We start from the raw sequence: 16,420 nt of genomic DNA on the forward strand, positions 1-16,420 counted from the left end.
CAGGCGGAGCGGGATGCGTATCCGCGATGGCTCCCCCCAGGCGGAGCGGGATGCGTATCCGCGATGGCTCCCCCCAGGCGGAGCGGGATGCGTATCCGCGATGGTTCCCCCCAGGCGGAGCGGGATGCGTATCCGCGATGGCTCCCCACAGGCGGAGCGGGATGCGTATCCGCGATGGTTCCCCACAGGCGGAGCGGGATGCGTATCCGCGATGGTTCCCCCCAGGCGGAGCGGGATGCGTATCCGCGATGGCTCCCCCCAGCTGGAGCGGGATGCGTATCCGCGATGGCTCCCCCCAGGCGGAGCGGGATGCGTATCCGCGATGGCTCCCCCCAGCTGGAGCGGGATGCGTATCCGCGATGGCTCCCCCCAGCTGGAGCGGGATGCGTATCCGCGATGGCTCCCCCCAGCTGGAGCGGGATGCGTATCCGCGATGGCTCCCCCCAGGCGGAGCGGGATGCGTATCCGCGATGGCTCCCCCCAGCTGGAGCGGGATGCGTATCCGCGATGGCTCCCCCCAGCTGGAGCGGGATGCGTATCCGCGATGGCTCCCCCCAGCTGGAGCGGGATGCTTATCCACGATGTCTCCCCACAGGTGGAGCGGGATGTATAGTCACGGCGGCACAGTATATGATAGAACCAGAGTGACTCCTGCTGGTGCGGGAAGATTTATTGGCTGTTCCATAAATAGGAGAACTCGCCCCAGCACAAATATAAAAATCACTTATAAAAAGAAAATGGCAGCCAGTAGATGAACGCTTTGTTCTGCCGGCAGCATAGGGGTCAGATCTTCTCCACGTAATTTCCTGGAAACAGCCCTTCTCGACCTCGTACTCTGCCCTGCCACCAGCCGGAGGGATCTGCAGCGGAGAAGAAGAAATCAGCATAAGCAGATACGGGAAGGCGATGGTGGCGATGGAAAACTCTCACCGCCCTGTGCCGGTATCCGTGCCTACTTAATTTCTCCCAGACTGGTGAGGGAAAAAAACTGATATAAAACATATGTGGTGGTAAGTCCGCTTCTCACGAAGACCCGAGAAGCAGCCGCCGGAGCGAGGAGATGGTGTAGGGTCTACGGCGACACCTACCTTCTCGGACAATGTCCAGGACGTCGTCTGCATTGAAGCTCAGCTCATCCGTGTCCTGTGCGTCGTAGGCGTAGAGCGCGCGGCAGCGGGGGAGTTGAGGCTGGGGCTTGGGTTTAGGTGCTGGCTTGGCTCTTCCACTACCCGGCACCGGTTTCACTTCTTTTGACTGCCGCCTGCAGACCCTAGGAGACAAAACATGGGTTATAGCAGATATTTCTAGACCAGTGAATGGGATTTTCAGAGTTAGAGAAGAGGAACAGTGCCGCTCTTTCATAGAGGTGGAGAAAAAGGAAGATCGTTCTTCCAAGTCCAAGAAGATCTAGAGCTATTCCTAGGGTCATCATGTGTACAACGTGGAGTGTACCTCCAGTGGTGTAAGTCTAGGTCTAGAGCTTATCCTTTCTAGCAGGGACCTCAGATTCACTACCGGCCCACGCCTCCACTACCAGCCTGTACCTTCAGGTCTAAGTCTAGACAGCTGGAGCTTATCCTTTCTAGCAGGGACCTCAGATTCACTACCGGCCCGCGCCTCCACTACCAACCTGTACCTTCAGGTCTAGGTCTAGACAGCTGGAGCATATCCTTTCTAGCAGGGACCTCAGATTCACTACCGGCCCGCGCCTCCACTACCAGCCTGTACCTTCAGGTCTAGGTCTAGACAGCTGGAGCTTATCCTTTCTAGCAGGGACCTCAGATTCACTACCGGCCCACGCCTCCACTACCAGCCTGTACCTTCAGGTCTAAGTCTAGACAGCTGGAGCTTATCCTTTCTATCAGGGACCTCAGATTCACTACCGGCCCGCGCCTCCACTACCAACCTGTACCTTCAGGTCTAGGTCTAGACAGCTGGAGCATATCCTTTCTAGCAGGGACCTCAGATTCACTACCGGCCCGCGCCTCCACTACCAGCCTGTACCTTCAGGTCTAAGTCTAGACAGCTGGAGCTTATCCTTTCTAGCAGGGACCTCAGATTCACTACCGGCCCGCGCCTCCACTACCAGCCTGTACCTTCAGGTCTAGGTCTAGACAGCTGGAGCTTATCCTTTCAAGCAGGGACCTCAGATCCACTACCAGCCTGTACCTTCAGGTCTAGGTCTAGACAGCTGGAGCTTATCCTTTCAAGCAGGGACCTCAGATCCACTACCAGCCTGTACCTTCAGGTCTAGGTCTAGACAGCTGGAGCTTATCCTTTCTAGCAGGGACCTCAGATCCACTACCGGCCCACGCCTCCACTACCGGCCCGCGCCTCCACTACCGGCCCGCGCCTCCACTACCGGCCTGTACCTTCAGGTCTAGGTCTAGACAGCTGGAGCTTATCCTTTCTAGCAGGGACCTCAGATTCACTACCGGCCCGCGCCTCCACTACCAGCCTGTACCTTCAGGTCTAGGTCTAGACAGCTGGAGCTTATCCTTTCTAGCAGGGACCTCAGATCCACTACCGGCCTGCGCCTCCACTACCGGCCTGTACCTTCAGGTCTAGGTCTAGACAGCTGGAGCTTATCCTTTCTAGCAGGGACCTCAGATTCATTACCGGCCCGCGCCTCCACTACCAGCCTGTACCTTCAGGTCTAGGTCTAGACAGCTGGAGCTTATCCTTTCTAGCAGGGACCTCAGATCCACTACCGGCCCACGCCTCCACTACTGGCCCGCGCCTCCACTACCGGCCTGTACCTTCAGGTCTAGGTCTAGACAGCTGGAGCGTATCCTTTCTAGCAGGGACCTCAGATCCACTCCCGGCCCGCGCCTCAACTACCAACCTGTACCTTCAGGTCTAGGTCTAGACAGCTGGAGCTTATCCTTTCTAGCAGGGACCTCAGATTCACTACCGGCCCGCGCCTCCACTACCAGCCTGTACCTTCAGGTCTAGGTCTAGACAGCTGGAGCTTATCCTTTCTAGCAGGGACCTGAGATCCATTACGGGCCAGCGCCTCCACTACCAGCCTGTACCTTCAGGTCTAGGCCTAGACAGCTGGAGCTTATCCTTTCTAGCAGGGACCTGAGATCCATTACGGGCCAGCGCCTCCACTACCAGCCTGTACCTTCAGGTCTAGGTCTAGACAGCTGGAGCTTATCCTTTCAAGCAGGGACCTCAGATTCACTACCGGCCTGTACCTTCAAGTCTAGGTGTAGATAGCTGGAGCTTATCCTTTCTAGCAGGGACCTCAGATTCACTACCGGCCCGCGCCTCCACTACCAGCCTGTACCTTCAGGTCTAGGTCTAGACAGCTGGAGCTTATCCTTTCTAGCAGGGACCTGAGATCCATTACGGGCCAGCGCCTCCACTACCAGCCTGTACCTTCAGGTCTAGGCCTAGACAGCTGGAGCTTATCCTTTCTAGCAGGGACCTGAGATCCATTACGGGCCAGCGCCTCCACTACCAGCCTGTACCTTCAGGTCTAGGTCTAGACAGCTGGAGCTTATCCTTTCAAGCAGGGACCTCAGATTCACTACCGGCCTGTACCTTCAAGTCTAGGTGTAGATAGCTGGAGCTTATCCTTTCTAGCAGGGACCTCCGATCCACTACCGGCCCGCGCCTCCACTACCAGCCTGTACCTTCAGGTCTAGGTAGCTGGAGCTTATCCTTTCTAGCAGGGACCTCCGATCTGCTGTCCTCATGACTCTTGTCTGACCCCTTCCCCCATCCTCACCCTGCCACTCCCTCATCAGGGACATTCATGAAGCCCAAGTCCATGTTTGCGGGTGGAGCCTTGGCCCTTGGACTGGCCCCTTGTCTAGGTAGACTTGGCTGATCCATGCTGCTCTGTCGGGAAGTGAATGACATTCGTTGAGTCAGCCGAGGCCGGGACTTCTTGTTGCCTCCATTGGATGACAGGGCTTCTAGGGACAAAGACACCAGACAAGCTGACATTTCTGTATAGATCAGTGCCCATTCGCCCCATCCACACGTCACACTCACCGCGCCCTGTAGCTCTGCCCTGACCATCAAGATACTGGCTTTTTCGGTTGTCCTTCCGTGTCGGTCCTACAGAGAAGAGGAGCGGTTATTGGTTATGCCGTCCATTACCCATGACTCCAGCTGTTACTTACTAGAATTTGCAGGTAATCCGGGGCCGATGCTGACAACCATTGCCTTTCCTAATGCTTTGAGGACGGCCATGTCGCCCATTCCTGGCTGGAACTGCAGTTGTCGAGAGCCGGCAGCCCCCCATGGGGTCCACCCTTCTTTCTTCACCTTAAACTCTAGCCTAGAAAGGAAGAACATGTTTCTCCATCCTCAGGGACAACCACCCGTCCTTACTGCCCCCCACGCCCACTTACTGATTGCTGAATCGCAGCGGCAGCTTCTTCTGCGTCCTCTCCTCATAGCGTTTATAGAGGAGGCTGAGGAACTCCGTCTTGAAGACGCTCTCCAGGACGCTGTCGTACTGCGCCTCATGAATCACCAGGAAGTCGTCCTGCAGCTGACTGTGGAGAGAGCGGGGGTAGATCACAACTGAGCGGGGCTAGATCACAACTGGACCAGAGCCGCCATCTTCTTCGCCTGCAATCCAGCTTTCCTCACCTTAATGATACAGACAGGATATCCTTCAGCTCAATCTTCCTCTTCAACACCTCTTTGATTTGCCCCTTCTCCGGCCCTTGCTTCACCTTCGCTCGACCGATCAGGTACAGGAATTTGGGGGTCAACACCAGGTCTCGCTTCAGAGTCTACATCACATACCTGTTATTATTGACTGGAGCACAAGCTTTGGCTGGGACGCCCCGAGCCTACAGGGAGAGTTCCTTACCTTGAAACGTCGATCAAACTTCAGAACCGTGTCTGCAAAATCAATCCTCTCCCTGCGCCCCACAAACTGGCGCAGCTCAGGCCGTCCATCCATGCCGATGTAATCCCCCACAAAGTTCCTGTTGATGCTGTTCCTGCGCCGTTCCTTCTTGTTCAGGACGATGGTGGAAGCTGGTGACAGACAGGTCGTGGATGTGACTGCCGGCAGGTATATTGCCATCTCTCGGTCACTCCACCACCTACCTTCCTCTCTCATACGGATGTGCATATTGCCATCTCTCGGTCACCCCACCACCTACCTTCCTCTCTCATACGGATGTGCATATTGCCATCTCTCGGTCACCCCACCACCTACCTTCCTCTCTCATACGGATGTGCATATTGCCATCTCTCGGTCACTCCACCCCACCACCTACCTTCCTCTCTCATACGGATGTGCATATTGCCATCTCTCGGTCTCGCCACCCCACCACCTACCTTCCTCTCTCATACGGATGGGCATATTGCCATCTCTCTGTCACCCCACCACCTACCTTCCTCTCTCATACGGATGTGCATATTGCCATCTCTCGGTCACTCCACCCCACCACCTACCTTCCTCTCTCATATGGATGGGCATACTGCCATCTCTCGGTCACCCCACCACCTACCTTCCTCTCTCATACGGATGTGAATATTGCCATCTCTCGGTCACTCCACCCCACCACCTACCTTCCTCTCTCATACGGATGTGCATATTGCCATCTCTCGGTCACTCCACCCCACCACCTACCTTCCTCTCTCATACGGATGTGCATATTGCCATCTCTCGGTCACGCCACCCCACCACCTACCTTCCTCTCTCGTACGGATGTGCATATTGCCATCTCTCGGTCACTCCACCCCACCACCTACCTTCCTCTCTCGTACGGATGGGCATATTGCCATCTCTCGGTCACTCCACCCCACCACCTACCTTCCTCTCTCATACGGATGGGCATATTGCCATCTCTCGGTCACTCCACCCCACCACCTACCTTCCTCTCTCATACGGATGTGCATATTGCCATCTCTCGGTCACACCACCCCACCACCTACCTTCCTCTCTCATACGGATGTGCATATTGCCATCTCTCGGTCACTCCACCCCACCACCTACCTTCCTCTCTCATAAGGATGTGTATATTGCCATCTCTCGGTCACGCCACCCCACCACCTACCTTCCTCTCTCATACGGATGTGCATATTGCCATCTCTCGGTCACTCCACCCCACCACCTACCTTCCTCTCTCATAAGGATGTGTATATTGCCATCTCTCGGTCACTCCACCCCACCACCTACCTTCCTCTCTCATAAGGATGTGTATATTGCCATCTCTCGGTCACGCCACCCCACCACCTACCTTCCTCTCTCATACGGATGTGCATATTGCCATCTCTCGGTCACGCCACCCCACCACCTACCTTCGTCTCTCATACGGATGGGCATATTGCCATCTCTCTGTCACGCCACCCCACCACCTACCTTCCTCTCTCATACGGATGTGCATATTGCCATCTCTCGGTCACTCTACCCCACCACCTACCTTCCTCTCTCATACGGATGTGTATATTGCCATCTCTCGGTCACTCCACCCCACCACCTACCTTCCTCTCTCATACGGATGGGCATATTGCCATCTCTCGGTCACTCCACCCCACCACCTACCTTCCTCTCTCATACGGATGTGTATATTGCCATCTCTCGGTCACTCCACCCCACCACCTACCTTCCTCTCTCATACGGATGGGCATATTGCTATCTCTCGGTCACCCCACCACCTACCTTCCTCTCTCATACGGATGTGCATATTGCCATCTCTCGGTCACTCCACCCCACCACCTACCTTCCTCTCTCATACGGATGTGTATATTGCCATCTCTCGGTCACTCCACCCCACCACCTACCTTCCTCTCTCATACGGATGGGCATATTGCCATCTCTCGGTCACGCCACCCCACCACCTACCTTCCTCTCTCATACGGATGGGCATATTGCCATCTCTCGGTCACGCCACCCCACCACCTACCTTCCTCTCTCATACGGATGTGCATATTGCTATCTCTCGGTCACTCCACCCCACCACCTACCTTCCTCTCTCATACGGATGTGCATATTGCTATCTCTCGGTCTCTCCACCCCACCACCTACCTTCCTCTCTCATACGGATGTGCATATTGCCATCTCTCGGTCACTCCACCCCACCACCTACCTTCCTCTCTCATACGAATGTGTATATTGCCATCTCTCGGTCACTACACCCCACCACCTACCTTCCTCTCTCATACAGATGTGCATATTGCCATCTCTCGGTCACTCCACCCCACCACCTACCTTCCTCTCTCATACGGATGTGTATATTGCCATCTCTCGGTCACTACACCCCACCACCTACCTTCCTCTCTCATACGGATGTGTATATTGCCATCTCTCGGTCACTCCACCCCACCACCTACCTTCCTCTCTCATACGGATGGGCATATTGCCATCTCTCGGTCACGCCACCCCACCACCTACCTTCCTCTCTCATACGGATGGGCATATTGCCATCTCTCGGTCACACCACCCCACCACCTACCTTCCTCTCTCATACGGATGTGTATATTGCCATCTCTCGGTCACTCCACCCCACCACCTACCTTCCTCTCTCATACGGATGGGCATATTGCCATCTCTCGGTCACACCACCCCACCACCTACCTTCCTCTCTCATACGGATGGGCATATTGCCATCTCTCGGTCACTCCACCCCACCACCTACCTTCCTCTCTCATACGGATGTGCATATTGCCATCTCTCGGTCACTCCACCCCACCACCTACCTTCCTCTCTCATACGGATGTGCATATTGCCATCTCTCGGTCACTCCACCCCACCGCCTACCTTCCTCTCTCATACGGATGTGCATATTGCCATCTCTCGGTCTCGCCACCCCACCACCTACCTTCCTCTCTCATACGGATGTGCATATTGCCATCTCTCGGTCACTCCACCCCACCACCTACCTTCCTCTCTCATACGGATTTGCATATTGCCATCTCTCGGTCACTCCACCCCACCACCTACCTTCCTCTCTCATACGGATGTGCATATTGCCATCTCTCGGTCTCGCCACCCCACCACCTACCTTCCTCTCTCATACGGATGTGTATATTGCCATCTCTCGGTCACTACACCCCACCACCTACCTTCCTCTCTCATACGGATGTGCATATTGCCATCTCTCGGTCACTCCACCCCACCACCTACCTTCCTCTCTCATACGGATTTGCATATTGCCATCTCTCGGTCTCGCCACCCCACCACCTACCTTCCTCTCTCATACGGATGTGTATATTGCCATCTCTCGGTCACTCCACCCCACCACCTACCTTCCTCTCTCATACGGATGTGCATATTGCCATCTCTCGGTCACTCCACCCCACCACCTACCTTCCTCTCTCATACGGATGGGCATATTGCCATTTCTCGGTCTCGCCACCCCACCACCTACCTTCCTCTCTCATACGGATGTGCATATTGCCATCTCTCGGTCACACCACCCCACCACCTACCTTCCTCTCTCATACGGATGTGCATATTGCCATCTCTCGGTCACTCCACCCCACCACCTACCTTCCTCTCTCATACGGATGTGCATATTGCCATCTCTCGGTCACTCCACCCCACCACCTACCTTCCTCTCTCATACGGATTTGCATATTGCTATCTCTCGGTCTCTCCACCCCACCACCTACCTTCCTCTCTCATACGAATGTGTATATTGCCATCTCTCGGTCACTACACCCCACCACCTACCTTCCTCTCTCATACGGATGGGCATATTGCCATCTCTCGGTCTCTCCACCCCACCACCTACCTTCCTCTCTCATACGAATGTGCATATTGCTATCTCTCGGTCTCTCCACCCCACCACCTACCTTCCTCTCTCATACGAATGTGTATATTGCCATCTCTCGGTCACTACACCCCACCACCTACCTTCCTCTCTCATACGGATGGGCATATTGCCATCTCTCGGTCTCTCCACCCCACCACCTACCTTCCTCTCTCATACGGATGGGCATATTGCCATCTCTCGGTCACTCCACCCCACCACCTACCTTCCTCTCTCATACGGATGGGCATATTGCCATCTCTCGGTCTCTCCACCCCACCACCTACCTTCCTCTCTCATACGAATGTGTATATTGCCATCTCTCGGTCACTACACCCCACCACCTACCTTCCTCTCTCATACGGATGGGCATATTGCCATCTCTCGGTCACTCCACCCCACCACCTACCTTCCTCTCTCATACGGATGGGCATATTGCCATCTCTCGGTCACTCCACCCCACCACCTACCTTCCTCTCATACGGATGGGCATATTGCCATCTCTCGGTCTCGCCACCCCACCACCTACCTTCCTCTCTCATACGGATGTGTATATTGCCATCTCTCGGTCACGCCACCCCACCACCTACCTTCCTCTCTCATACGGATGTGCATATTGCCATCTCTCGGTCACACCACCCCACCACCTACCTTCCTCTCTCATACGGATGTGTATATTGCCATCTCTCGGTCACTCCACCCCACCACCTACCTTCCTCTCTCATATGGATGTGCATATTGCCATCTCTCGGTCACTCCACCCCACCACCTACCTTCCTCTCTCATACGGATGGGCATATTGCCATTTCTCGGTCTCGCCACCCCACCACCTACCTTCCTCTCTCATACGGATGTGCATATTGCCATCTCTCGGTCTCGCCACCCCACCACCTACCTTCCTCTCTCATACGGATGTGCATATTGCCATCTCTCGGTCACTCCACCCCACCACCTACCTTCCTCTCTCATACGGATGTGCATATTGCCATCTCTCGGTCACACCACCCCACCACCTACCTTCCTCTCTCATACGGATGTGCATATTGCCATCTCTCGGTCACGCCACCCCACCACCTACCTTCCTCTCTCATACGGATGTGCATATTGCCATCTCTCGGTCTCGCCACCCCACCGCCTACCTTCCTCTCTCATACGGATGTGTATATTGCCATCTCTCGGTCACTCCACCCCACCGCCTACCTTCCTCTCTCATACGGATGTGCATATTGCTATCTCTCGGTCTCTCCACCCCACCACCTACCTTCCTCTCTCATACGGATGTGTATATTGCCATCTCTCGGTCACTCCACCCCACCGCCTACCTTCCTCTCTCATACGGATGTGCATATTGCCATCTCTCGGTCACTCCACCCCACCACCTACCTTCCTCTCTCATACGGATGTGCATATTGCCATCTCTCGGTCACACCACCCCACCACCTACCTTCCTCTCTCATACGGATGGGCATATTGCCATCTCTCGGTCTCGCCACCCCACCACCTACCTTCCTCTCTCATACGGATGTGTATATTGCCATCTCTCGGTCACGCCACCCCACCACCTACCTTCCTCTCTCATACGGATGTGTATATTGCCATCTCTCGGTCTCTCCACCCCACCGCCTACCTTCCTCTCTCATACGGATGTGCATATTGCCATCTCTCGGTCACGCCACCCCACCACCTACCTTCCTCTCTCATACGGATGTGTATATTGCCATCTCTCGGTCACTCCACCCCACCGCCTACCTTCCTCTCTCATACGGATGTGTATATTGCCATCTCTCGGTCACTCCACCCCACCACCTACCTTCCTCTCTCATACGGATGTGCATATTGCCATGTCTCGGTCACTCCACCCCACCGCCTACCTTCCTCTCTCATACGGATGTGCATATTGCCATCTCTCGGTCACGCCACCCCACCACCTACCTTACTCTCTCATACGGATGTGTATATTGCCATCTCTCGGTTTCTCCACCCCACCGCCTACCTTCCTCTCTCATACGGATGTGCATATTGCCATCTCTCGGTCACGCCACCCCACCACCTACCTTCCTCTCTCATACGGATGTGTATATTGCCATCTCTCGGTCTCTCCACCCCACCGCCTACCTTCCTCTCTCATACGGATGTGCATATTGCCATCTCTCGGTCACGCCACCCCTCCACCTACCTTCCTCTCTCATACGGATGTGTATATTGCCATCTCTCGGTCACTCCACCCCACCGCCTACCTTCCTCTCTCATACGGATGTGCATATTGCCATCTCTCGGTCACTCCACCCCACCACCTACCTTCCTCTCTCATAAGGATGTGTATATTGCCATCTCTCGGTCACTCCACCCCACCACCTACCTTCCTCTCTCATACGGATGTGTATATTGCCATCTCTCGGTCTCGCCACCCCACCGCCTACCTTCCTCTCTCATACGGATGTGCATATTGCCATCTCTCGGTCTCTCCACCCCACCACCTACCTTCCTCTCTCATACGGATGTGTATATTGCCATCTCTCGGTCACTCCACCCCACCACCTACCTTCCTCTCTCATAAGGATGTGTATATTGCCATCTCTCGGTCACGCCACCCCACCACCTACCTTCCTCTCTCATAAGGATGTGTATATTGCCATCTCTCGGTCACTCCACCCCACCACCTACCTTACTCTCTCATACGGATGTGTATATTGCCATCTCTCGGTTTCTCCACCTCACCGCCTACCTTCCTCTCTCATACGGATGTGCATATTGCCATCTCTCGGTCACGCCACCCCACCACCTACCTTCCTCTCTCATACGGATGTGTATATTGCCATCTCTCGGTCACTCCACCCCACCACCTACCTTCCTCTCTCATACGGATGTGCATATTGCCATCTCTCGGTCACACCACCCCACCACCTACCTTCCTCTCTCATACGGATGGGCATATTGCCATCTCTCGGTCACTCCACCCCACCACCTACCTTCCTCTCTCATACGGATGGGCATATTGCCATCTCTCGGTCACTCCACCCCACCACCTACCTTCCTCTCTCATACGGATGTGCATATTGCCATCTCTCGGTCACACCACCCCACCACCTACCTTCCTCTCTCATACGGATGTGTATATTGCCATCTCTCGGTCACGCCACCCCACCACCTACCTTCCTCTCTCATACGGATGGGCATATTGCCATCTCTCGGTCACTCCACCCCACCACCTACCTTCCTCTCTCATACGGATGGGCATATTGCCATCTCTCGGTCACTCCACCCCACCACCTACCTTCCTCTCTCATACGGATGTGCATATTGCCATCTCTCGGTCACACCACCCCACCGCCTACCTTCCTCTCTCATACGGATGTGCATATTGCCATCTCTCGGTCACGCCACCCCACCACCTACCTTCCTCTCTCATACGGATGGGCATATTGCCATTTCTCGGTCTCGCCACCCCACCACCTACTTTCCTCTCTCATACGGATGTGCATATTGCCATCTCTCGGTCTCGCCACCCCACCACCTACCTTCCTCTCTCATACGGATGTGCATATTGCCATCTCTCGGTCACTCCACCCCACCACCTACCTTCCTCTCTCATAAGGATGTGTATATTGCCATCTCTCGGTCACGCCACCCCACCACCTACCTTCCTCTCTCATACGGATGTGCATATTGCCATCTCTCGGTCACGCCACCCCACCACCTACCTTCCTCTCTCATACGGATGGGCATATTGCCATCTCTCTGTCACGCCACCCCACCACCTACCTTCCTCTCTCATACGGATGTGCATATTGCCATCTCTCGGTCACTCCACCCCACCACCTACCTTCCTCTCTCATACGGATGTGTATATTGCCATCTCTCGGTCACTCCACCCCACCACCTACCTTCCTCTCTCATACGGATGTGCATATTGCCATCTCTCGGTCTCGCCACCCCACCACCTACCTTCCTCTCTCATACGGATGTGTATATTGCCATCTCTCGGTCACTCCACCCCACCACCTACCTTCCTCTCTCATACGGATGTGCATATTGCCATCTCTCGGTCTCGCCACCCCACCACCTACCTTCCTCTCTCATACGAATGTGTATATTGCCATCTCTCGGTCACTCCACCCCACCACCTACCTTCCTCTATCATACGGATGGGCATATTGCCATCTCTCGGTCACTCCACCCCACCACCTACCTTCCTCTCTCATACGGATGGGCATATTGCCATCTCTCGGTCACTCCACCCCACCACCTACCTTCCTCTCTCATACAGATGTGCATATTGCCATCTCTCGGTCACTCCACCCCACCACCTACCTTCCTCTCTCATACGGATGTGTATATTGCCATCTCTCGGTCACTCCACCCCACCACCTACCTTCCTCTCTCATACAGATGTGCATATTGCCATCTCTCGGTCACTCCACCCCACCACCTACCTTCCTCTCTCATACGGATGTGCATATTGCCATCTCTCGGTCACCCCACCACCTACCTTCCTCTCTCATACGGATGTGTATATTGCCATCTCTCGGTCACTCCACCCCACCACCTACCTTCCTCTCTCATACGGATGTGCATATTGCCATCTCTCGGTCTCGCCACCCCACCACCTACCTTCCTCTCTCATACGGATGTGTATATTGCCATCTCTCGGTCACTCCACCCCACCACCTACCTTCCTCTCTCATACGATGTGCATATTGCCATCTCTCGGTCACACCACCCCACCACCTACCTTCCTCTCTCATACGGATGGGCATATTGCCATCTCTCGGTCTCGCCACCCCACCACCTACCTTCCTCTCTCATACGGATGTGTATATTGCCATCTCTCGGTCACGCCACCCCACCACCTACCTTCCTCTCTCATACGGATGTGCATATTGCCATCTCTCGGTCACTCCACCCCACCACCTACCTTCCTCTCTCATACGGATGTGCATATTGCCATCTCTCGGTCACTCCACCCCACCACCTACCTTCCTCTCTCATACGGATGTGCATATTGCCATCTCTCGGTCACGCCACCCCACCACCTACCTTCCTCTTCCATACGGATGTGTATATTGCCATCTCTCGGTCACTCCACCCCACCGCCTACCTTCCTCTCTCATACGGATGGGCATATTGCCATCTCTCGGTCACTCCACCCCACCACCTACCTTCCTCTCTCATACAGATGTGCATATTGCCATCTCTCGGTCTCTCCACCCCACCACCTACCTTCCTCTCTCATACGAATGTGTATATTGCCATCTCTCGGTCACTACACCCCACCACCTACCTTCCTCTCTCATACGGATGGGCATATTGCCATCTCTCGGTCTCTCCACCCCACCACCTACCTTCCTCTCTCATACGAATGTGTATATTGCCATCTCTCGGTCACTACACCCCACCACCTACCTTCCTCTCTCATACGGATGGGCATATTGCCATCTCTCGGTCACGCCACCCCACCACCTACCTTCCTCTCTCATACAGATGTGCATATTGCCATCTCTCGGTCACTCCACCCCACCACCTACCTTCCTCTCTCATACGGATGTGCATATTGCCATCTCTCTGTCACCCCACCACCTACCTTCCTCTCTCATACGGATGTGTATATTGCCATCTCTCGGTCACTCCACCCCACCACCTACCTTCCTCTCTCATACGGATGTGCATATTGCCATCTCTCGGTCACCCCACCACCTACCTTCCTCTCTCATACGGATGTGCATATTGCCATCTCTCGGTCTCGCCACCCCACCATCTACCTTCCTCTCTCATACGGATGTGTATATTGCCATCTCTCGGTCACTCCACCCCACCACCTACCTTCCTCTCTCATACGGATGGGCATATTGCCGTCTCTCGGTCTCGCCACCCCACCACCTACCTTCCTCTCTCATACGGATGTGTATATTGCCATCTCTCGGTCACTCCACCCCACCACCTACCTTCCTCTCTCATACGGATGTGCATATTGCCATCTCTCGGTCACTCCACCCCACCGCCTACCTTCCTCTCTCATACGGATGTGCATATTGCCATCTCTCGGTCACACCACCCCACCACCTACCTTCCTCTCTCATACGGATGGGCATATTGCCATCTCTCGGTCTCGCCACCCCACCACCTACCTTCCTCTCTCATACGGATGTGTATATTGCCATCTCTCGGTCACGCCACCCCACCACCTACCTTCCTCTCTCATACGGATGTGCATATTGCCATCTCTCGGTCACTCCACCCCACCACCTACCTTCCTCTCTCATACGGATGTGTATATTGCCATCTCTCGGTCACTCCACCCCACCACCTACCTTCCTCTCTCATACGGATGTGCATATTGCCATCTCTCGGTCACTCCACCCCACCACCTACCTTCCTCTCTCATACGGATGTGCATATTGCCATCTCTCGGTCACGCCACCCCACCACCTACCTTCCTCTCTCATACGGATGTGTATATTGCCATCTCTCGGTCACGCCACCCCACCACCTACCTTCCTCTCTCATACGGATGTGCATATTGCCATCTCTCGGTCACTCCACCCCACCACCTACCTTCCTCTCTCATACGGATGTGTATATTGCCATCTCTCGGTCACTCCACCCCACCACCTACCTTCCTCTCTCATACGGATGTGCATATTGCCATCTCTCGGTCACTCCACCCCACCACCTACCTTCCTCTCTCATACGGATGTGCATATTGCCATCTCTCGGTCACTCCACCCCACCACCTACCTTCCTCTCTCATACGGATGTGCATATTGCCATCTCTCTGTCACCCCACCACCTACCTTCCTCTCTCATACGGATGTGTATATTGCCATCTCTCGGTCACTCCACCCCACCACCTACCTTCCTCTCTCATACGGATGTGCATATTGCCATCTCTCGGTCTCGCCACCCCACCACCTACCTTCCTCTCTCATACGGATGTGTATATTGCCATCTCTCGGTCACTCCACCCCACCACCTACCTTCCTCTCTCATACGGATGTGCATATTGCCATCTCTCGGTCACACCACCCCACCACCTACCTTCCTCTCTCATACGGATGGGCATATTGCCATCTCTCGGTCACACCACCCCACCACCTACCTTCCTCTCTCATACGGATGTGCATATTGCCATCTCTCGGTCACCCCACCACCTACCTTCCTCTCTCATACGGATGTGCATATTGCCATCTCTCGGTCACACCACCCCACCACCTACCTTCCTCTCTCATACGGATGGGCATATTGCCATCTCTCGGTCTCGCCACCCCACCACCTACCTTCCTCTCTCATACGGATGGGCATATTGCCATCTCTCGGTCACGCCACCCCACCGCCTACCTTCCTCTCTCATACGGATGTGTATATTGCCATCTCTCGGTCACTCCACCCCACCACCTACCTTCCTCTCTCATACGGATGTGCATATTGCCATCTCTCGGTCACGCCACCCCACCACCTACCTTCCTCTCTCATACGGATGTGTATATTGCCATCTCTCGGTCACTCCACCCCACCACCTACCTTCCTCTCTCATACGGATGTGCATATTGCCATCTCTCGGTCACTCCACCCCACCGCCTACCTTACTCTCTCATACGGATGTGCATATTGCCATCTCTCGGTCACTCCACCCCACCACCTACCTTCCTCTCTCATACGGATGTGTATATTGCCATCTCTCGGTCACTCCA

General features: G+C 54.8%; 1 protein-coding gene across 2 annotated transcripts in view; it reads right to left on the reverse strand.

Annotated features, from left to right (window-relative positions):
• Positions 1–655: 655 nt before the first annotated feature.
• Positions 656–16,420, reverse strand: part of LOC141152720 (unconventional myosin-Ie-like) — a 112,761-nt gene continuing 96,996 nt past the window's right edge. The window contains exons 21-28 of one of the 2 annotated variants that reach the window (XM_073637331.1): positions 4,838–5,007; positions 4,612–4,757; positions 4,368–4,514; positions 4,137–4,294; positions 4,006–4,071; positions 3,737–3,923; positions 1,089–1,270; positions 656–860 (exon numbers count right to left, since the gene is read on the reverse strand). In XM_073637331.1, coding sequence (XP_073493432.1) covers positions 784–860; positions 1,089–1,270; positions 3,737–3,923; positions 4,006–4,071; positions 4,137–4,294; positions 4,368–4,514; positions 4,612–4,757; positions 4,838–5,007 — 1,133 coding nt within the window. In that variant the 3' untranslated portion in view covers positions 656–783. Of the gene's footprint in view, positions 861–1,088; positions 1,271–3,736; positions 3,927–4,005; positions 4,072–4,136; positions 4,295–4,367; positions 4,515–4,611; positions 4,758–4,837; positions 5,008–16,420 lie in introns of both variants that reach the window. The other variant, XM_073637330.1, reaches the window with a different exon arrangement.

This window comes from Phyllobates terribilis, unplaced genomic scaffold (assembly GCF_046119375.1).
Source record: "Phyllobates terribilis strain yellow unplaced genomic scaffold, ASM4611937v1 Scaffold_6__1_contigs__length_29720123, whole genome shotgun sequence".
Classification (NCBI taxonomy): domain Eukaryota; kingdom Metazoa; phylum Chordata; class Amphibia; order Anura; family Dendrobatidae; genus Phyllobates; species Phyllobates terribilis.